The sequence below is a fragment of the Medicago truncatula genome, chromosome 4, assembly GCF_003473485.1.
Source record: "Medicago truncatula cultivar Jemalong A17 chromosome 4, MtrunA17r5.0-ANR, whole genome shotgun sequence".
Lineage (NCBI taxonomy): Eukaryota > Viridiplantae > Streptophyta > Magnoliopsida > Fabales > Fabaceae > Medicago > Medicago truncatula.
The window spans coordinates 12,717,453-12,739,594 of NC_053045.1; the positions used below are offsets into that span (position 1 = coordinate 12,717,453).

General features: G+C 32.5%; 2 protein-coding genes, 1 non-coding gene and 6 pseudogenes across 4 annotated transcripts; 5 read left to right on the forward strand and 4 right to left on the reverse strand.

The window, feature by feature from the left end:
- The first annotated feature begins 201 nt into the window (after positions 1–201).
- LOC120580078 (photosystem II CP47 reaction center protein-like) lies at positions 202–1,875 on the forward strand (annotated as a pseudogene).
- Positions 1,876–3,100: 1,225 nt separating this feature from the next.
- On the forward strand, positions 3,101–4,085 carry LOC120579892 (cytochrome f-like; annotated as a pseudogene).
- Positions 4,086–6,882: 2,797 nt separating this feature from the next.
- On the reverse strand, positions 6,883–6,956 carry TRNAW-CCA (transfer RNA tryptophan (anticodon CCA)). Its single transcript has one exon. It is a non-coding gene; the product is annotated as a tRNA-Trp (tRNA).
- Positions 6,957–11,260: 4,304 nt separating this feature from the next.
- On the reverse strand, positions 11,261–12,734 carry LOC11441954 (ATP-dependent Clp protease proteolytic subunit). The gene is given in 6 exon segments (XM_039832635.1): positions 11,261–11,283; positions 11,286–11,318; positions 11,321–11,361; positions 11,363–11,494; positions 12,048–12,330; positions 12,719–12,734. Coding segments are annotated over 6 exon segments (528 nt in total).
- Positions 12,735–12,865: 131 nt separating this feature from the next.
- Positions 12,866–13,988, forward strand: LOC120579893 (photosystem II CP47 reaction center protein-like; annotated as a pseudogene).
- A 1,153-nt stretch (positions 13,989–15,141) lies between these two features.
- Positions 15,142–16,671, forward strand: LOC120580081 (cytochrome b6-like; annotated as a pseudogene). Its single transcript, XR_005645697.1, has one exon. The product of XR_005645697.1 is annotated as a cytochrome b6-like (transcript).
- A 6-nt stretch (positions 16,672–16,677) lies between these two features.
- On the forward strand, positions 16,678–18,001 carry LOC120580087 (cytochrome b6-f complex subunit 4-like; annotated as a pseudogene).
- On the reverse strand, positions 17,829–19,061 carry LOC120580076 (DNA-directed RNA polymerase subunit alpha-like; annotated as a pseudogene).
- On the reverse strand, positions 18,963–19,736 carry LOC120580088 (30S ribosomal protein S11, chloroplastic). Its single transcript, XM_039833050.1, has one exon. It carries the CDS (start codon positions 19,577–19,579, stop codon positions 19,115–19,117), a length of 465 nt encoding a protein of 154 aa, XP_039688984.1. The 5' UTR covers positions 19,580–19,736; the 3' UTR covers positions 18,963–19,114.
- Positions 19,737–22,142: the final 2,406 nt, after the last annotated feature.

The window sequence follows — 22,142 nt, forward strand, 5'->3', positions numbered from 1 at the left end:
TTACTTATCGGATATAGAATAGATCTGCTTCTTTTTTTTCCTACGAATAGAATGTTCCATTATTACTAAAAAACTAGAACATTAATTCTTTAATGCGAGATAATTTACTAAAAGGAAGTCCATAGATAGTTTTTACAGTGCAATAAATTACATAGTGTCTATTTTTTGATATAAGAGTATTTCATGGTTGCCTTGTATCGTTCATACCTTGTATTAAATGATCCCGGCCGTTTACTTTCTGTCCATATAATGCATACAGCTCTGGTTGCTGGTTGGGCCGGTTCGATGGCTCTATATGAATTAGCAGTTTTTGATCCCTCTGACCCTGTTCTTGACCCAATGTGGAGACAGGGTATGTTCGTTATACCCTTTATGACTCGTTTAGAATAACCAATTCGTGGGTGTTGAATATCACAGAGGACTATAACGAATCCGGTATTTGGAGTTACGAAGTGTGCCGCGCACATATTGTGTTTCACTTGTGCTTTTTGCGCTATTTGCATTGGGGTTATTGGGATCTAGAAATCTTTTGTGATGAACGTACTGGAAAACCTTCTTTGGATTTGCCAAAAATATTTGGAATTCATTTATTTCTTGCAGGGTCGCGTGTTTGTTTGGCGCATTCATGTAACAGATTGTTGTCCTGAATATGGTATCCGATCCTTATGGACTAACTGGAAGGGTACAATCTGTAAATCCAGCATGGGGTGTGGACGGTTTTGATCCTTTTGTTCCGGGGGGAATAGCCTCTCATCATATTGCAGCAGGGACATTGGGCATATTAGCGGGCCTTTTCCATCTTAGTGTGCGTCCACCTCAACGTTTATACAAAGGATTGCGTATGGGAAATATTGAAACCGTCCTTTCCAGTAGTATCGCTGCTGTATTTTTTGCAGCTTTTGTTGTTGCTGGAACTATGTGGTATGGTTCAGCAACTACTCCGATTGAATTATTTGGTCCTACTCGTTATCAATGGGATCAGGGATACTTCCAGCAAGAAATATATAGAAGAGTTGGTGCTGGCTAGCCGAAAATCAAAGTTTATCAGAAGCTTGGTCTAAAATTCCTGAAAAATTAGCTTTTTATGATTACATCGGCAATAATCCGGCAAAAGGGGGATTGTTTAGAGCGGCTCAATGGACAATGAGATGGAATAGCCGTTGGTGTTAGACATCCTATCTTTAAGACAAAGAGGCTGAACTTTTGTACTCGTATGCCTACTTTTTTGAAACATTTCCGGTTTTTAGTCGACGGAGACGGAATTGTTAGAGCGGATGTTCCTTTTCGAAGGGCAGAATCGAAGTATAGTGTCGAACAAGTCGGTGTAACAGTTGAGTTCTTTGGTGGCGAACTCAATGGAGTCAGTTATAGTGATCCTGCTACTGTGAAAAAATATGCTCGACGTGCTCAATTGGGTGAAATTTTTGAATTAGATCGTGCTACTTTAAAATCGGACGGTGTTTTTCGTAGCAGTCCAAGGGGTTGGTTTACTTTTTGACATGCTTCGTTTGCTCTTCTCTTCTTTTTCGGGCACATTTGGCATGGTGCTAGAACCTTGTTCAGAGATGTTTTTGCTGGTATTGATCCAGATTGATGCTCAAGTAGAATTTGGAGCATTCCAAAAACTTGGAGATCCAACTACAAAAAAACAGGCAGTCTGATAGAAATTGGTTTGTTCCTTTTCGATTCGACTTTTTTGTTGTTATTTGAATTTTATATAGGGAACTATATAAATCTCGTCCAGGAGATAATCCCCCAAAACAGGTATGAAAGCTATAATTGTAAACCACGATCAAATCTATGGAAGCATTGGTTTATACATTCCTCTTAGTCTCGACTTTAGGAATCATTTTTTTCGCTATCTTTTTTAGAGAACCCCCTATAGTTCCAACTAAAAAGACGAAATGATTTTGAATTACCTCAATTGAATAATGACCTCCAATATTACATATTGAGGCTCATTATTTCAACTATCCCCATGTTCTTCGAATGGATCTCTTAGTTGTTGAGAGGGTTGCCCAAAAGCAGTATATAGGGCATACCCGGTAAAACTGACAATTAAACCAGATATAGAGATGGCAATTAGGGTTGCTGTTTCCATGATTATATAATATCAAGACTACAATGGATCTATAGGGTAATTTACAGCGTAATGGTATACAAAGTCAACAATCTCAATGAAAAAAAAAAAAAATAGGATTTATGGCTACACAAACCGTTGAGGATAGTTCTAGATCTGGTCCAAGACGAACTGTTGTAGGAGATTTATTGAAACCGTTGAATTCAGAATATGGTAAAGTAGCTCCGGGATGGGGAACTACCCTTGATGGTATGCAATGGCTCTATTTGCGTATTCTCTCTATTATTTAGAGATTATAATTCGTCCATTTTACTGGACCAAATTTCGAATTAGAGAATTAGATTCACAAGAACCAACTAACTAGTTTTTCAATAGAAAGTAAAGTTTAGCTTAGCATTTAGGTCGTTGATTTTTAGACCATTCCATTTTTATTTGGTAGTTCGACCGCGAAACTTCTTTGTTTCTGTATTCCGGAATAGATGTTGACTGTACATTGATCCTATGATATACAGAACATAAAAAGATACTCATCTTCTTATCTGATAGAGATGGCTACCCGTCAATATTATTCTAAATCGGAGCACGAATATAGAAAAGAAATAGATTCTAAAGTATTAGAACTATATTCATACTTAATATTTATTTAACCTCGCAACCGACGAAAAAAAATTAAAGATTAGAATAATCAATTTTCTATAAAGATTTTGGATTACTCAGAATAATCAAATTATATCTGTCTTGTTCCACTTTTCCAGTCATTTTAGATACAATTTTAAAATACTGGATTTTCCGTTATTTAAATCGTGTATCTCCGTCACTTGTAGTGATTTATCATTCAATGAATGACTGAAAAAACGATCCACTGATCCAATTAGAAAATTGTTTTTTTGTATCTAAACATTAAAAAATTGACTTATTCTTTTTCGTTCTACTCGTATTCTTCCTATATTCTAGGAAAATCATTTGAGTAAATAGCAGAATAATGGATAGGAACTATGCCATAACCTACCTAATCTTATTGTAGAAATTTTCAGGATGAATGATTGGACCATGCAAACTAGAAATGCTTTTCTTGGATAAAGGAAGAGATTACCCGATCCATTTCCGTATTGCTCATGATATATATAATAACTCGAGCACCCATTTCAAATGCATATCCCATTTTTGCTCAACAGGTTATGAAAATCCGAGAGAAGCTACCGGGCGGATTGTATGTGCTAATTGCCATTTAGCTAATAAGCCTGTAGATATTGAGGTTCCACAAGCGGTACTTCCCGATACTGTATTTGAAGCAGTTGTTCGAATTCCTTATGATATGCAAGTTAAACAAGTTCTTGCTAATGGTAAAAAAGGGCTTTGAATGTAGGTGCTGTTCTTATTTTACCAGAGGGTTTTGAATTGGCCCCTCCTGATCGTATTTCGCCCGAGATTAAAGAAAAGATAGGTAATTTGTCTTTTCAAAGCTATCGTCCCACAAAAAAAAATATTCTTGTGGTAGCCCGTTCCTGGGAAGAAATATAGTGAAATTACCTTTCCTATTCTTTCTCCAGATCCCGCTACTAAGAGAGATGTTCACTTCTTAAAATATCCTATATATGTAGCGAATAGGGAAGGTCAATTATCCCGACGGGAGCAAGAGTAATAATAATGTTTATAATGCTACAGCAACAGGTATAGTAAATAAAATTATACGAAAAGAAAAAGTGGATACGAAATAACGATAGTGGATGCATCGGATGGACGTGAAGTGATTGATATTATACCGCCAGGACCAGAACTTCTTGTTTCAGAAGGTGAATCTATGAAACTTGATCAACCATTAACGAGTAATCCTAATGTGGGTGGATTTGGTCAGGGGGATGCAGAAATAGTGCTTCAAGATCCGTTACGTGTACAAGGTCTGTTCTTCTTCTTGGCATCTATTATTTTGGCACAAATCTTTTTTGTTCTTAAAAAGAAACAATTTGAAAAGGTTCAATTGTCCGAAATGAATTTTAGTATGTGATTATCAATCTATTAAGCTGTAATAAAGAACTACATTTTGTTGATAAATTATGGAAAGACCTTTTGGTTTTTCTAGTTTTTTTCTCCTCTATTTAAAGAATTCCTTGTACCGTAGAACTAGTCAGTCATAGTATGTATATTGTGAAGAAGATATTTACTTGTTCTTGTCTTTTTTTTCAACTCTACAATTAATTCGAACATATGATTATGTAGCTGTTTCACATTCAATGCGCTAGAATAGAAATCTATTAATCCTTTTCTATTGTAATAGAATTAAATTCCACTCGATACTAAACCTAAAAAAAAATAGGCAAAGAATATTCTATTAAGTAAAGTAGAAATAGGAAAACAGATCTAGATGGATAATTGTCTTTCCTAGAGTCCCATTCCTTATGTTATGTTATATCGAAATAGATACGTAGTGAAATAATGGACAAACAAAAAGATCGCGAATTAATTCACTAAATAAACTTCCTTAATTAACTTAAAAAAAAAATAATAATTAAATCATAATTCTATATTATACAGAATAAAATCTATTAGAGTAAGATTCTTTAGTATAGTATCAAAAAGTTCGTTCTACAGAATATTTGACCGCTAGAAAATAGATTCTAGAATTAAGAATTCTTGCAAAATAAAATTTGTAGAATACAATATGATTGCGCCACCCAGAATAATTAAATCAAGTAATTCTTCTTCTTTACTTTCGTTCAACTTTAAAGCAAAAGTATCGACAGATATATCCAAAAAAAAAAAAAATGTTTGAACGAATAATGAAGTTATTTTCAAAAACATTATAAAAAAATGAGTTTTTGAAACATACCAAAAATTATCTATTGAATCCCTTACAAAAAGATTCTGATTAGGAAGAACTCAACAGGACCCCCTCGAATTCATCAAAGAAAGAGTGGATCCCCGTTGAGTTCTTATGCTTTCATTTCAAAAACTTAATTCATCCTAGTCTAGTATTACAGGGATGATCCCAATCCGGAATATGAACCATAAAAGAAAATACCAACTAAACCGATCACGACAATACCTGTTACAGTACCTATTATCCAAAGAGGAATCCTTCCGGTAGTATCGGCCATTTATCCCACTTTCCTCCACATTTGATCAAGTAGTCAGTCATGCTAGAGACCTAAACAGTCATAGATAATTATCAAATGATATCCTTCCGAATGGGATAAGAGAATTCCTAATATATATTCCCTTTCGTCTATTAATTGAAGAAATAATTTGAAAATAAAACAGCAAGTACAAAAATGAGTAATAAACCCCAGTAGAGACTGGTACGATTCAATTCAACATTTTGTTCATTTGGGTTTGATTGTGTCGTAGCTCTATAATTCGGATTAGGTTTATCGTTGGATGAACTGCATTGCTGATATTGATCCCAAAAAAAAAACGGTGGGTACCGCTAGTCCGTGAACAGCCAACCATCGTACTGTAAAAATGGATAGGTCCTATCTATGGTCATTGGAGCCTCCTAAAAAGATCTACTAAATCATCGAGTTGTTCCAAAGAATCAAAACGGCCAGTTATTAATGGAATTCCTTGTCGGCTTTCTGTAAAATACTCGTTTGGACGGGGACTTCCAAATACATCGTAAGCTAAACCCGTGCTGACAAATAACCAACCCGCAATGAATAGGGAGGGTATAGTAATGCTATGAATAATCCAGTATCGAATACTGGTAATAATATCAGCAAAAGAACGTTCTCCTGTGCTTCCAGACATGCCGAGCTCCACATATTCTTATACAGTCAAAGGGGGATCGATTCCATAAAAGATGAGATTAGTAAATAGAAATTACTGAAATGCAATCTTTGTTAGATCGTCAATTTGTACCAAGGGTCTCTTCGAGTATACCGAATCAGTATAGCTATCCTTCTTCTAACACAGCAACGAAATTCACAATCAGTGCGAATCAATACTATAAAATAAATTATTCTTATTTCATTTCAAGAATTGAATTAATAGTCGTCCAGTAAAAGATAGAGCTTTTATTAATATTAAAATAAAAAATGAAAATATTTCATTCGATTAGTTACTCAACTCATGAGTTGATCAATAAATCTGTTGATTTGGAATCACAGATGGTAGATGTCACAGATGATGAATGATTCGTACCTATGTAACTAGATTTTATTTGTTTGTCCTAATAATTATCATGAATCAATATTTCAATTGTATCTTTCAAGTGTATTTTTGTTATTTCCTATTTTATCTCAAAACTAAATGAAACTTAGGAAATGCTTTATAAACATATGTATAAAAAAACATATTCATCTAGTTCCTTATGCCCACTATAACCATTATTCGTTTCTACTAGCAGTTTAACAATAACCGCGGTCTTTATTAGTCTGAATAAGATACGACTTATTGATTTGAAATTTGAGATGAATTGTAAATTTTGAATTTTAGATATTCTATAGTTCCTTATCATGTCAATTGCCAATTCTTGTCATTGAGATTCACGTCAATACAGATTCCTATTAAGATAGATATACCCCCACTTTTTCCTTTCAACCAAACTCAAATGATTGAAGTTTCTCTATTTGGAATCGTGTTAGGTCTAATTCCTATTACTTGCTGATTATTGTAACGCATATTACAATACCGACGTGTGATCAGTTGATATTGATTAATTAACATCTCGCTTGTTTATTGCCCTGCCATTTCTTTGTTTTAATACTAATTCACAGTAGATCAAATTAAAACTTTGATTAGACTGTTATCCCATTATTAATATTAAGATTAAGTTCATTCTCAATCTAAGAAGAATCGGGGGGAATCACGCTCTGTAGGATTTGAACCTACGACATCGGGTTTTGGAGACCCGCGTTCTACCGAACTGAACTAAGAGCGCTTCTTTCATAAATAATTTTTGATGCAATAGATCTTGCATGCATACATACTCAATATGAATAGTTCTCCATATTGAGTATGTATCAATTGAATCGTCGCAATTGATCTATGTTACTGCTGATACATAACTACTATTAGGATAGGATGACAGATTGAACCTGTGACATTTTACCCAAAACAAACGCGCTACCAAGCTGCGCTACATCCCTTTACATCGGTTTCCATTGTCATTGTAAAGACTTTTTGTCTTGTTTTCCACATTTTCCATTATATATATATAGAATATATCCTGTCATTATTTTTTACTTATTATATCGTATAAATAAGATATCGATGAATAGATAGATATAATATAAATATTACAATAAAGAGTATAATAATAATAACAAAACATAAAGATATATATATAAATAAATATATAATAGCATTAAATAATAGAATTAAAATATAATAAAAATATAAAAATTTAAAATATTCTTTAATAAATGTATAATTATCATATTCCTAATATAATCTGTATTATATGTATACAAATTACAAGAAAAAAACGAAGAGGATTGAAATGCGAGATCTAAAAACATATCTCTCTGTGCACCGTGCAATACTCTATGTTCCGTTCTAGCAGTCTCTGATAGAAATCAATCGTTATTCCCGATGCATGACATTCCCCTTTTTGATTCTAGTTATTGCACGGAAAGGTGACAAAGATTAGAATCCAATAAAATATCTGTGAATAAATCCCTCTTCGTTCGTTTTTTTTTTTTTCTAATTAGACTAGAATAATTCGAAAAAAAAAAAAGAGCAAATTAATTAAGAAAGTGATTGCCTCCGTGAAATTAGAGTTTTCCCAGTTCAATGGAATGAAGTATAATTCAATTCCATTGCTATTAAATTAATAATAGAGTGAGACCCTAAATGAATGTAATAGAATACTGGCGGTCAATAATATCATACAAATATTAAATGAAAAATGAAATACTGTACTGTGATTCGAAATATAGTTCTAAATCATTGTATTACTAAATATACTGTACTATATAAAATGAATTGGAACAAAATCTTAATAATTGATTTGAATTATCAACTTATACTTTTCGTTCCTTTTCTTCTTCGCTTCGAATCTTAAAATAGAAGAGTTAAGTGAATCAAAAAAAACCAAAGGAGGTTCATGGCCAAGGGTAAAGATATACGAATAACTGTTATTTGAATGTAGCATTGATAAAAAGAGTTAATAAGAATCTAGGTATTCTAGATATATTACTCAAAAGAATCGACACAATACACCCAATCGATTGAATGAAAAATTCTGTCCCTTTGTTGCAAACATACGATTCACGTCGAGATAAAAATAGAGAAAATGGATGCTTGTGTCACCCTTAGGAGGTAAATTCTAGAAATTAGATTCTATAAATTATATATATAACAACCTATAAATAGCATATATTTCCTTATATAACAAATAGAAATATATTAAAAAAAAATAAGAATAAATAAAACAAATCCTTTTTTATAAAAATGGATTTCGTATAGAATAAACAAACCATGATAAATCTAAATCTAAGCGACTCTTCTTAAATCTAAGCAATCTTTCGTAGAGTTGTCCCCGATCCAATCGGGATCGAATGATTATAAAAACATGAGTTACTTATCGATTATTAGTCGCCAAGAAAAATATATCTAGACGCGTGAATAGATCAACCTTAAAACAACAACGATTAATACGATGCTATAAAACAAGCTCGTATTTATCTTTTACCTTTGTTAGTTTAATTCGTTAACGTTACCTAATGGAAAAAAAAAATATGAAAAAAAAAAATATGAAAAAAAAAATATGAAAAAGCGAGTCGATCGCTAGAACTCCTACTACTGTTCTAAAAAATCGAAAAAAATAAATAAATAGAGTACTCTTCAAGTAAATTCATTTGAATCGAAACTCAAATTCAATGCAATTATATTATTTTTTTTTCGAAAAATACGACAATCCTATGAGATTGCTTGTAAGAAAAAGATAATAGTGAAGAAGAATAATTTTTGAGCGTGTTTATTATTTGATAACTTATCATATGAATTCTATTTATCATACAAATCTCTTTATCTACCACCTTCCCGAGTGAGTCTCCGGGAATTTATTAGTTATGATCTCCTTGCAATCATAAAAGACAATCCCTTTAATATAGCTATTGTGCAACTATTTACGATAAAAGCAATGACTCTGTACAGATTATAAATTAATTACTATAAATACAGTATACTTGTTTTATTTGGCAATTATGCGTTATTCGACTGATCCACAAACTGCGAAAATCCCTTTTTCCTATCTCTATCCCGATGAGCCGAAACCAAAGCTTTATTTCTGTGCAAATATTCGAATAAGTTTGAATGAGCTCCGCGAAAGCTGATGTAAATAAACTCATTTTGTCCTCCGTTTCGAGCGATAATCCTCGTTAACTCTGTCATTGAATAAGTGAACTTTGATGAATAACTATTTCTTTTTCTTCGTATCTTTATCCTACCTAGTCTATAATAACAAAATGATTTTCCAATGTATAAAATAAAAATTCCAATGCTTTCTGCTATAACCTTCCCAACCACGATTTTTTTCTAAGTATTAACCTCTAATAAAAATTCTATGATACTAGTATTCAAAAAGCATAGTTAATTAATAAAATAGACAAAGAAATGGGTTCCATCGTTCTATGATTACTGTTAAACGTAAGTCCTCTCTATACACCGACCCCTTCTTCATTGAATCCTCATTCAATCAATTATTGAACTTGTACAGTTCACACTTATGCTCTACCCATGAAATATCTATAATAGTCTTCACAACAAAATCTAGCTATACAGTAACGTATTAAGTATGAAGATTAGCTGGTAGTGACCCTCTTAGTCCTTATTGCAAAATTAGGCACAATTTTATTAAAATTGATTTTCCCGCTAATGATAACTATTTACCAATGGAAATATTTCATCTTAAATTACAAATTAAGTATCGTTGCACCAATCGAAACCATAAATTTATACACAATAGAATCTATATAGAATCTATAATAGACTAATTTTCTATTTAGTCTATATCTAAACGATCGCACATACACCCTATACATTCCTCGCGCTGAGGCATCCCGAAGACGGAATTTTACATTCGATTGCTTCTTGTTCTAATAAGTTTTATAGTGCATGTGATCATATATATAATGACTGTTAGATCAATCCTAACCAATAATATGAATTTTAGATTCTATAAAATACGTTGTAAACAATAAAGTAAAGAACAACTAAAAGACAATAAAAAGCTAAAATAGCAAATCCTGTATTATGGTAATACCTTCAGAATACTTTAATTCTACTCATGATAATCCTTTGAGTATATAATATAATGCTTTTGAATGCAATGGATAATACTTTGAGTAATCCTTATATCATGAATACTGCTTTAAGTAAAATAAAAAGTATAAGTATAGTATAATACTATACTTACTATACTTTTATGATATGATTTTATTCATAAGTAAGAAAAACAATATTTTTATTTCAACTTCCATTTTCAGTCTATTTCAACTTCCATTTTCAGTCTATTTCAACTTCCATTTTCAGTCTTAAAAAATGATGATTAAAAATGCTTCTTTGCATTCTTTTCCATATCATATATGAATGTAGAATACTAATAAGAAAACATAAAGACTATAATATCGAAAAATTATCATCATCAGCTCATAATCAGCTCATAATCAGCTCATAATCAGCTCATAATCAGCTCATAATCAGCTCATAATCAGCCTCATCATCAGCTATCATCACGATTAAAAAAAGACTCAATAATTAATCCCTTAAAAATGAAAAAGATTCCAAAGCCTCCAAAGTAAAATCATTCGAGAAACCGAATATGATCATAAGATACCTCTTAATAACCACTTAATTAATTCCAAAAGTTCAAAAGCAGCTCCTAACAAATGTTATTCATACGATCCGTGGTTTTTTTTCTTGAATGAAACGTATTGAATAAACATAACTTTTTTTGGATTAACTAATTCATTATTTCATATAATGACATAGTAACTGCTTTTTTGATTAACTAATTCATATATACATAGTAACTCCTTTTTTGATTAACTAATTCATATAATACATATTAACTCCTTTTTTGAATTCATATTCATATAATACATATAACTGCTTTTTGATTAACTAATTCATATATACATAGTAACTCCTTTTTTGATTAACTAATTCATATAATGACATAGTTAACTCCTTTTTTTGAATTCATATTACATATAATACATTAGTTAACTCCTTTTTTGATTAAGCTGCGACCGTATCAACAATCCGTGGGCTTCAGCTTCTTCTGCTGACATAAAAAATCCCGCTCCATGTCTCTGTATATCTGCCAGAAGCTTGCCTTCTTGTGCATAAATATTTGATAGTTTTCGCATTTCAGTAATCCTCCGCTTCCAGCATACATCTCCTACTGTCCCTCATACAAAAATAGCAGTATGATCATACCCTGAGCTGAGAGTCTAACAGAATAGAGTTTTCCTAATCTTGAGGCATATAAAAAGAAATTCAATTAAAGCCGTACAGCATCTCTTTATATAGCATACGCTCGCTCTACTATAAATATAAATCTATCTCCATTGCAGAAATATAAAATATATAAAATATACCGGTCTATCAGACCAAAATCATAACTAATCCAAAATATAATAATCACCTTCTTTTGTTGAGAATCTTTTAAAGAATATGATATTCCGTTGCTCTCTATTCTTATTAGTGTAGTTTTTATTCAGCAATCCAAAAGTTCTTTTTTTTGAAATTCAAAAATTCAATTAAAATAATAATTGTTGTAAATGTCTCTGCTATGAAAAACGAAAGCAAAAAGAATTGACACTAAAATAGAGTATTTAATATATAAAATAGTAAATACCCCTTTTCATACGACTCTTCGATATATAATCTAATGTTTGAAAAATAATAATTTTGCATATCGAACTCGAAGTCCATGCTTTTTACTTAATATTGTTAGCATAGTTTTTTTCTTTCTAAAAATAAGAAAATAAAATCATTCGCGCTAAGCGTGAGGAATGCTAACGTTGTAAATTCCCCTCCGACCAAAAGAAGAGATCCCATTGAAGCGGCTAATCCTACGCATACTGTATACTTCTGCTTCTACAACTGCATAATATCAAATATACCATTCCAATATACCTCTCCGCCCGGAGAATTTATAAACAAATACAAATCTCTGGTCTTGTCCTCTAAACTGAGATATACCATTAGACCAACAAGTTGATTTGATATTTCAGTGTTGACCTCTTGACCTAAAAAAAGTAATCTTTCTTGAAAAAGTCGATTGTATAAATCAACCCAAATGCCTCATCTCTTCAGAAGTTGAAAGGTACTTTGGAACACCAATTGCATTAAATAGAAAAAATCTATCCTATCTTCTTTCTTGGAGTGAGAACGTAAGAACAGAATGAGTTGATTTGTTAAAAATCATTCTATTTTGGAGATAACATAAATAAAAAAATAACACTAAATGAATAAAGGAAAGTTTTGACGAATAGGTCCTTCTTGGATATGTCTGGATTCACTGATATAAACCACATATCCAATACAAACACTCATAAAAAAAAGTAACAACCCCCACCATTGCGTATTGTTACTTATCGGATATAGAATAGATCTGCTTCTTTTTGTTCCTACGAATAGAATTCCATATTACTAAAAAACTAGAACATTAATCTTAATGCGAATAATTACTAAAAGGAAGGTCCATAGGATAGTTTTTTACAGTGCAATAAAGTTACATAGTGTCTATTTTTGTATATAAGAGTATTTCATGGTTGCCTTGTATCTGTTCATACCGTTGTATTAAATGATCCCGGCCGTTTACTTTCTGTCCATATAATGCATACAGCTCTGGTTGCTGGTTGGGCCGGTTCGATGGCTCTATATGAATTAGCAGTTTTTGATCCCTCTGACCCTGTTCTGACCCAATGTGAGACAGGTATGTTCGTTATACCCTTATGACTCGTTAGAATAACCAATTCGTGGTGTTGAATATCACAGGAGGACTATAACGAATCCGGTATTGGAGTTACGAAGTGTGCCGCGCACATATTGTTTTCAGCTTGTGCTTTTGCGCTATTGCATTGGTTATTGGATCTAGAAATCTTTTGATGAACGTACTGGAAAACCTTCTTTGATTGCCAAAAATATTGGAATTCATTATTCTTGCAGGTCGCGTGTTTGTTTGGCGCATTCATGTAACAGATGTTTGTCCTGAATATGGTATCCGATCCTTATGGACTAACTGGAAGGGTACAATCTGTAAATCCAGCATGGGGTGTGGACGGGTTTGATCCTTTTGTTCCGGGGGGAATAGCCTCTCATCATATTGCAGCAGGGACATTGGGCATATTAGCGGGCCTTTTCCATCTTAGTGTGCGTCCACCTCAACGTTTATACAAAGGATTGCGTATGGGAAATATTGAAACCGTCCTTTCCAGTAGTATCGCTGCTGTATTTTTTGCAGCTTTTGTTGTTGCTGGAACTATGTGGTATGGTTCAGCAACTACTCCGATGAATTATTGTCCTACTCGTTATCAATGGGATCAGGGATACTTCCAGCAAGAAATATATAGAAGAGTTGGTGCTGGTTAGCCGAAAATCAAAGTTATCAGAAGCTTGGTCTAAAATCCTGAAAAATTAGCTTTTATGATTACATCGCAATAATCCGCAAAAGGGATGTTAGAGCGGCTCAATGACAATGGAGATGAATAGCCGTTGGTTGGTTAGGACATCCTATCTTTAGAGACAAAGAGGGGCGTGAACTTTTTGTACGTCGTATGCCTACTTTTTTGAAACATTTCCGGTTGTTTTAGTCGACGGAGACGGAATTGTTAGAGCGGATGTCCTTTTCGAAGGGCAGAATCGAAGTATAGTGTCGAACAAGTCGGTGTAACAGTTGATTCTTGTGGCGAACTCAATGGAGTCAGTTATAGTGATCCTGCTACTGTGAAAAAATATGCTCGACTGCTCAATTGGTGAAATTTTGAATTAGATCGTGCTACTTAAAATCGACGTGTTTTCGTAGCAGTCCAAGGGTTGTTACTTTGACATGCTTCGTTGCTCTTCTCTTCTTTTCGGCACATTGCATGTGCTAAACCTTGTCAGAGATTTTTGCTGTATTGATCCAGATTGGATGCTCAAGTAGAATTGGAGCATTCCAAAAACTTGGAATCCAACTACAAAAAAACAGCAGTCTGATAGAAATTGGTTGTTCCTTTCGATTCGACTTTTTTGTTATTTGAATTTATATAGGAACTATATAAATCTCGTCCAGAATAATCCCCCAAAACAGTATGAAAGCTATAATGTAAACCACGATCAAATCTATGAAGCATTGTTATACATTCCTCTTAGTCTCGACTTTAGGAATCATTTTTTTCGCTATCTTTTTTAGAGAACCCCCTATAGTTCCAACTAAAAAGACGAAATGATTTTGAATTACCTCAATTGAAGTAATGAGCCTCCAATATTACGATATTGGAGGCTCATTATTTCAACTAGTCCCCATGTTCTTCGAATGGATCTCTTAGTTGAGAGGTGCCCAAAAGCAGTATATAGGCATACCCGTAAAACTGACAATTAAACCAGATATAGAGATGGCAATTAGGGTTGCTGTTTCCATGATTATATAATATCAAGACTACAATGGATCTATAGGGTAATTTACAGCGTAATGGTATACAAAGTCAACAGATCTCAATGAAAAAAAAAAAAATAGGATTTATGGCTACACAAACCGTGAGATAGTTCTAATCTGTCCAAGACGAACTGTTGTAGGAATTATTGAAACCGTTGAATTCAGAATATGGTAAAGTAGCTCCGGATGGGAACTACCCCTTGATGGTATTGCAATGCTCTATTGCGTATTCTCTCTATTATTTAGAGATTTATAATTCGTCCATTTTACTGGACCAAATTCGAATTAGAGAATTAGATTCACAAGAACCAACTAACTAGTTTTCAATAGAAAGTAAAGTTTAGCTTAGCATTTAGGTCGTTGATTTTAGACCATTCCATTTTATTTGTAGTTCGACCGCGAAACTTCTTGTTCTGTATTCCGAATATGAGTGTGACTTTACAATTGATCCTATGATAGTACAGAACATAAAAAGATACGTCATCTTCTTATCTTGATAGAGATGGCTTTACCCCGTCAGATATTTATTCTAATATCTGGAGCACGGAATATAGAAAAGAAATAGATTCTAAAGTATTAGAACTATGATTCATACTTAATATTTATATTTAGACCTCGCAACCGGACGAAAAAAAATTAAAGAGTTAGAATAATCAATTTCAAAAAAAAAAAATTAAATAAGTGATGATCCAGCAGTTCTTACTCAGGGAATTTTTGGACTTGGATTAAAGGTTTTTTTGGAAATCATCGTGGTTCTGGTATGAATCTGAGGTTTTTGAATTGATTCTATAGGGTCTTAACAAGAAAATTCCTATCAATAATAATAAAAAAAAAACAGTAAAATCGTATTAAATACAGACAAAAAAAATGAGGTGAATAATAGAATATTCAAGAGGCCGGTAAGGATCAAGAGAAAAGACGAGTGAGCCGACTTGAAATTTGGCATTATAAACAAACACAAAGAATACCTTTTGGATTTCCATTTTTTTTATCTTCAAAAAAGATTGGAATCATAGGATTAAGTTAAGAAGTTTAAAACTTTCTATTCCACATATCTGTTTTCCAAATAACTGGTATTTTTGTTTGAGCCGTACGAGATGAAATTCTCATATACGGTTCTCAGGGGGGTCCTTTGTTTACCTATCTCAATAAAGTCTATGATTGGTTCGAAGAACGTCTTGAGATTCAGGCGATTGCCGATGATATAACTAGTAAATATGTTCCTCCTCATGTCAATATATTTTATTGTTTAGGAGGAATTACACTTACTTGTTTTTTAGTCCAAGTAGCGACGGGTTTTGCTATGACTTTTTATTATCGTCCGACCGTTACGGAAGCTTTTGCTTCTGTTCAATATATAATGACTGAGGCTAACTTGTTGGTTAATCCGATCAGTTCATCGATGGTCGGCAAGTATGATGGTCTTAATGATGATCTTGCACGTATTTCGCGTGTATCTCACCGGTGGTTTTAAAAAACCTCGCGAACTGACTTGGGTTACGGGTGTAGTTTTGGGTGTATTGACTGCATCCTTTGGTGTAACCGGTTATTCCTTACCTTGGGACCAAATTGGTTATTGGGCAGTAAAAATTGTAACAGGTGTACCCGACGCTATTCCTGTAATAGGATCGTCGGTGGTAGAGTTATTGCGCGGAAGCGCTAGTGTGGGACAATCTACCTTGACTCGTTTTTATAGTTTACATACTTTTGTATTACCTCTTCTTACTGCCGTATTCATGTTAATGCACTTTCCAATGATACGTAAGCAAGGCATTTCCGGTCCTTTATAGAATAAAAAAAAAAGAAAAAAAACATAAATTAATCAAATCAATCATTTTGGGGAGGAGAATAGTATTTCATTGCTACAAATATGCATTATTCAAAAAAAAAATAAGACATGTATTTGGATATTTCCCTTCAACTTAACAAAATAAATTGCATTCTTTATTTGATATACACGAATAGTTGAATGGAACTCTCCGAAAAAATAATGGATTATGGGAGTGTGTGACTTGAACTATTGATTGGCCGTGCAGTATGACTTGATCTTATCTGCCACATTTGAATTCACAATTAAATGTGTCTTTTTTCCAACCACCGCGCCAGTCCCCTACGGAGGATAGGCCGGTTCGCTTGAAGAGAATCTTTTCTATGATCAGACTGTATCATATCCTGCATGAATAGGCTCCGTAATATCCAGTAATATAAGTTAAGTAATGTGATATAATCCGGATTATGTCTTCTGTATTTCACTTAACTTAATAGTATGGAAATGCAGTCATTTCCTATGCATTGACTCAATTTATGATACTATCGGAGTGAAACAAGTAGATCTAAAGAAAAACGGGGGTTGTATTCTATTAGTAACAAGTAAATCCTTTCTATGTAAAAAATTCCGAAATTCATTTTGGAGGGAGAACAGTCGAAAGGTTTGAGATCACCCAGAAAGAACTTTTCATTTTGAAAACATACTTGGGTGAAAAGCATTTACTTAAAAAGAAGAACTGAATTTTTTGCAATGCATAGTTGTAATTTCGGAAAAAAAAGAGAATCAAGTTTATTTTCTTACATAGAATCTTCATATATGAGTGACTACCATATAAATATTTTCTATGTATGCATTCAGTTCGTTTGATTCGTGCTTGAGCCGGATGATGAAAAATTCTCATGTCCGGTTCTTTCGGAGGATGGATCTATAAGAATTCACCTATCCCAATAACAAAAAAACCTGACTTGAATGATCCTGTATTAAGAGCGAAATTGGCTAAAGGGATGGGTCATAATTATTATGGAGAACCCGCGTGGCCTAACGATCTTTTATATATTTTTCCTGTAGTAATTCTAGGTACGATTGCCTGTAACGTAGGCTTAGCGGTTCTCGAACCATCAATGATTGGGAACCCGCAGATCCGTTTGCAACTCCTTTGGAAATATTGCCCGAATGGTATTTTTTTCCCGTATTTCAAATACTTCGTACAGTACCCAATAAATTATTGGCGTTCTTTTAATGGTTTCAGTACCCGTGGGATTATTAACAGTACCTTTTTTGGAGAATGTTAATAAGTTCCAAAACCCATTTCGCCGTCCAGTAGCAACAACCGTCTTTTTGATTGGTACCGTCGTGGCTCTTTGGTTGGTATTGGAGCAACATTACCTATTGAAAAATCCCTAACTTTAGGTCTTTTTTAAATTGATTCAATTGTGAAATAAAATATCATGACATGTGTATTGTGTATCTAGGGAGAATTCACTTTGAAATGACTAATCCCTAGATACATCTATTTCATTTTAGACCTATTCTGAATATATAGATTTGTGCGAATTTTTAGAAAAAATAAATGATGAAAAAAAATCCAATGGATTTCAAATTTATGCAAAATGCTTTTCGATTTGTAAAATGTTTAATATATTTTTTACATCTTCTACGCGAAAATGTTCAATTTTCATAAGGTCTTCTTGACTCTTATTCAAAAGTTCCAATAATGTATGTATATTGGACTTTTTAAGACAATTATAGATCCTGGGAGACAATTCTAATTGGTCAATAAAAATGGATTTCAATGCAATTTCTTTTTTATTTTTCCTTAGTTTATCCTTAAGCAATCTATCATGAAAAGTAAAAAGGGGTAAAGTAACTTTGTGTTGATTGTTTTCAAAATTTAAGTTTTCTTCTTCTGCATGTAAAAAAGGAATAAATAAATCAATCAAATTCCGGGAGGCTTCATAAAGTGCTTCTTTAGGAGTTAAACTTCCATTTGTCCATATTTCGAGAAAGAGTATCTCTTGTTTCTCATTACCATTCACATAAGAATGAATACTATGATTTGCATTTCTAACAGGCATAAATACTGCATCTATAGTATAACTTCCATCTTGAATGTTGTTTAGTGTTTTTATACGATATCCACGCTTCCTCTCAATTTGTAATTCAATACACAAATTAATAGGTTCTGTTAGTTAGCTATATGTTGTGTATTATCAACGATTTCCACCGAAGGTGGTAAAATGATGTCTTGAGCAGTTACATATCCAGGACCTTTGAAACAAATAGATGCGTCCCGAGTTCCATACAGATTACTTTTCAATACAATTTCTTTCAAATTCATTAAAATTCATGTATTGATTCTTGAATACCTACTATGGTAGAATATTCATGTGGTATTTTCTCAGATTTTGCACGTGTGATACATGTTCCCTCTATTTCTCCGAGCAAAATTCTTCGCATTGCAATGCCTATTGTATCTGCTTGACCTTTCCTAAGTGGAGACAGAATAAAGCGTCCATAATAAAGACGCTTACTGTCTACCCTTGATTCAACACACTTCCATTGTAGTGTCCGAGCAGATACTTTAACTTTTTCTCGAATCATAGTAATATATTTTTATGAAACTCTTGATTTAATTGTTTATTTCTCTTGAAATCTCTTTCTTTAATGTTTCTTTTTAGTTTTACACACGTCTTTTTTTAGGAGCCCTACATCCATTATGTGGGATAGGGGTTACATCCCGTATAAATCTTAATAGTATACCACTTCTAGCAATAGCTCTTAATGCCGCATCTCTTCCTAGACCGGGACCTTTTATTATGACTACGGCTCGTTGCATGCCTTGATCTACTACTGTTCGAATAGCATTTGCTGCTGCGGTTTGAGCGGCAAATGGTGTCCCCCTTCGTGTACCCTTGAATCCACACGAACCGGCAGAGGACCAAGAAATCACCCGACCTCGTACATCTGTAACAGTCACAATGGTATTGTTGAAACTAGCTTGAACATAAATAACTCCCTTTGGTATTTTACGAGGATGTTTACGCGAACCAATACGTCCATTTTTACGTGAACCAATTTTTGGTATAGATTTTGCCATTTTTATTATTTTAAAAAATATAAGTCTGAAATATATGGATATATCCATTTCCTATCAAAAAAGAATTCTTTACTCTTGTTTAACTAGTTATTCTATTGTATTCTATAATTCGATTAATATAGAATACAATTTTTGAAATCAAGCAATAATTAGAATACTTATAATTATCAACTAAATTCTAATATAGAATCTAAATGTTTAGATTTTTTGTTACTATTAAGAAAATGAATATAATAAGATTTTTATTTGAATTTAATATCATTTTTTTTTTGTACATTGTACTTCTTTTAATAGAAAGCCCTTTTTTTGTTAAAATATTATCCTTGTCTTTGTTTATGTTTGGTTGGAACAAATTACTATAATTCGACCTCGCCTGCGTATCAATCGACATTTTTCACAAATTTTACGAACAGAGGCTCCTACTTTCATATTTTTAAATTAACTCCTTAACTAAAATGGAATGCCAAATCTATATATTCGAAGAAAATAGGTTTTCCTTACATTTTTAACTTATAATTGTGCCTCCTAAAAAACATGTTTAAAGTTAAAAAATTAAATTAAGTGACTTATACTTCCTTTTTCTCCTTTACCGGTCGTATACATTAAGTACGTTCAATTTTTTTGTAAACATAGCCTAGAATTTTATTTAAATTCTATTTCTCTAACATGGAACATACCCTCAGAAGTTATTCAGTAATTTAATCTTCATGAATTTTTATTTCTATTCTAGTTAAATCCTCTTCACACATTCACTAAGGTATCAGGAGTACATAGTAGAAATCCATTTTTCTCTACTCCATTTACAATAATGTATATAATTTTTCATAGAAATCGATATCGGCAAATTACCATTACCATATATAACATAAAACTTCGCCGCCGATTCTTTCTAATCGAGCCTCTCGATCTGTCATTATACCCCTAGAAGTAGAAAGAATTACAATCCCCATTCCTCCTAAAACTCTCGGAATTTGTTGATAGTTAGAATAGATTCGTAGACCAGGTGTACTGATCCTTTTTAAATTTAAAAAAGTTTTATACGATTCTTTCCTATTTCTTCTATACCGTAGAGTTAAAACTAAAAAGTATTTGTTGCTTTCTCCATGTTTTCTAACGTTTTCAACAAAACCCTCTCGTAAAAGTATTTTCACAATGTTTTCGGTGATATTAGTAAGTGGTATTTGAACCGTTCTTTTTCGATTCATGTCAGCATTGCGTATCAAAGTTAGCATATCAGCGATAGTATCTTTACCCACGATAGATTATTGCTCCTTACTTTCGATATAATAAACGTGCTCCTGTTTTTGTTTTTTTTTTTTTTTGATTCAATAAAATATCATATATTGAATATGAGAATATAATAATACTATATATAGATAGAAAATTCTAATTAGTCTAATCAGTATAATGTAAATCTATAATATAGAATATTCTAAAACTAAAAAAAGATAGAAAGAAAATGAATGAATGACCTATTATAAACTAGATAGATAATATTATATCGAATTCAGAATTCTATTTGTATTTTGTATAAAGTATAAAAAAAAAATACAAATAGAATTCTGAATTCGAATTTGTATTTTGAATCTATCTATATATATATTCAATATATATATAGATTTCATTCCTTTTTCTTTTTTTTTTTCATCTATTATTATTATTTCGTTTTAAAAATATTTATTAATTAATATAATGACTTACTATTTCTAATAACTTATCGATATGTATACTTTTCATATTTATGTAATAATCTTAATATAAATATTCATAATTATAGAATAATGATTACACAAGTATATAAGGTATATATGTGAGATCTAATATATTTAGGACTCTATTTCACTTCTATTCAAATATATATTCAAATAGATTTCCTTCCTATTCATTCCAGTCCTAAATAATATATCTATATCACGATCTCGTATTATAATACCTCGGGTGCTAATGAAACTATTTTAGTGAAATTTAACTGTCTCAATTCTCGGGCTATTGCGGAAAAAATTCGAGTTCCTTTGGATTTCCTTCTTTATCAATGAGAACCGCCGCATTATCATCATACTTTATTATTATACCATTACTACGTTTTAGTTCTTTACAAGTACGTACAATTACAGCCCTGATCACTTCAGATCTTTCTAAAGATGAATTTGGTACTGCTTTTTTGATTACAGCAACAACAATGTCACCAATATAAGCATACCGTCGATTACTAGCTCCTATGATTCGAATACACATCAATTCGCGGGCTCCGCTATTATCGGCTACATTTAAATAGGTTTGAGGTTGAATCATATCATTTTTTCTATCTTTCAGTCAAAAAGTTGAAGTAAAAAAAATATTCTGTGTTCAAAAAAAAAAAAAAGAAACCAACAATTACCATTTTTTCATACTAAAGACCTATTTCGTTCTAATGATTATTCTGAAAGAATGAATTGAGTTCGTATAGGCATTTTGGATGCCGCTATTGAAATAGCCTTTCTAGCTATATTTTCTGGGACCCCTCCCATTTCATAAAGTATTTTGCCGGGTTTAACGACAGCTACCCAATATTCGGGAGATCCTTTTCCCGAACCCATACGCGTTTCGGTAGGTCTTACTGTAACAGGTTTGT

Coding starts and splice junctions, on each gene's coding strand:
- LOC120580088 (XM_039833050.1), bottom strand. CDS start 19,579: ATGGATATATCCATATATTTCAGACTTATATTTTTTAAAATAATAAAA.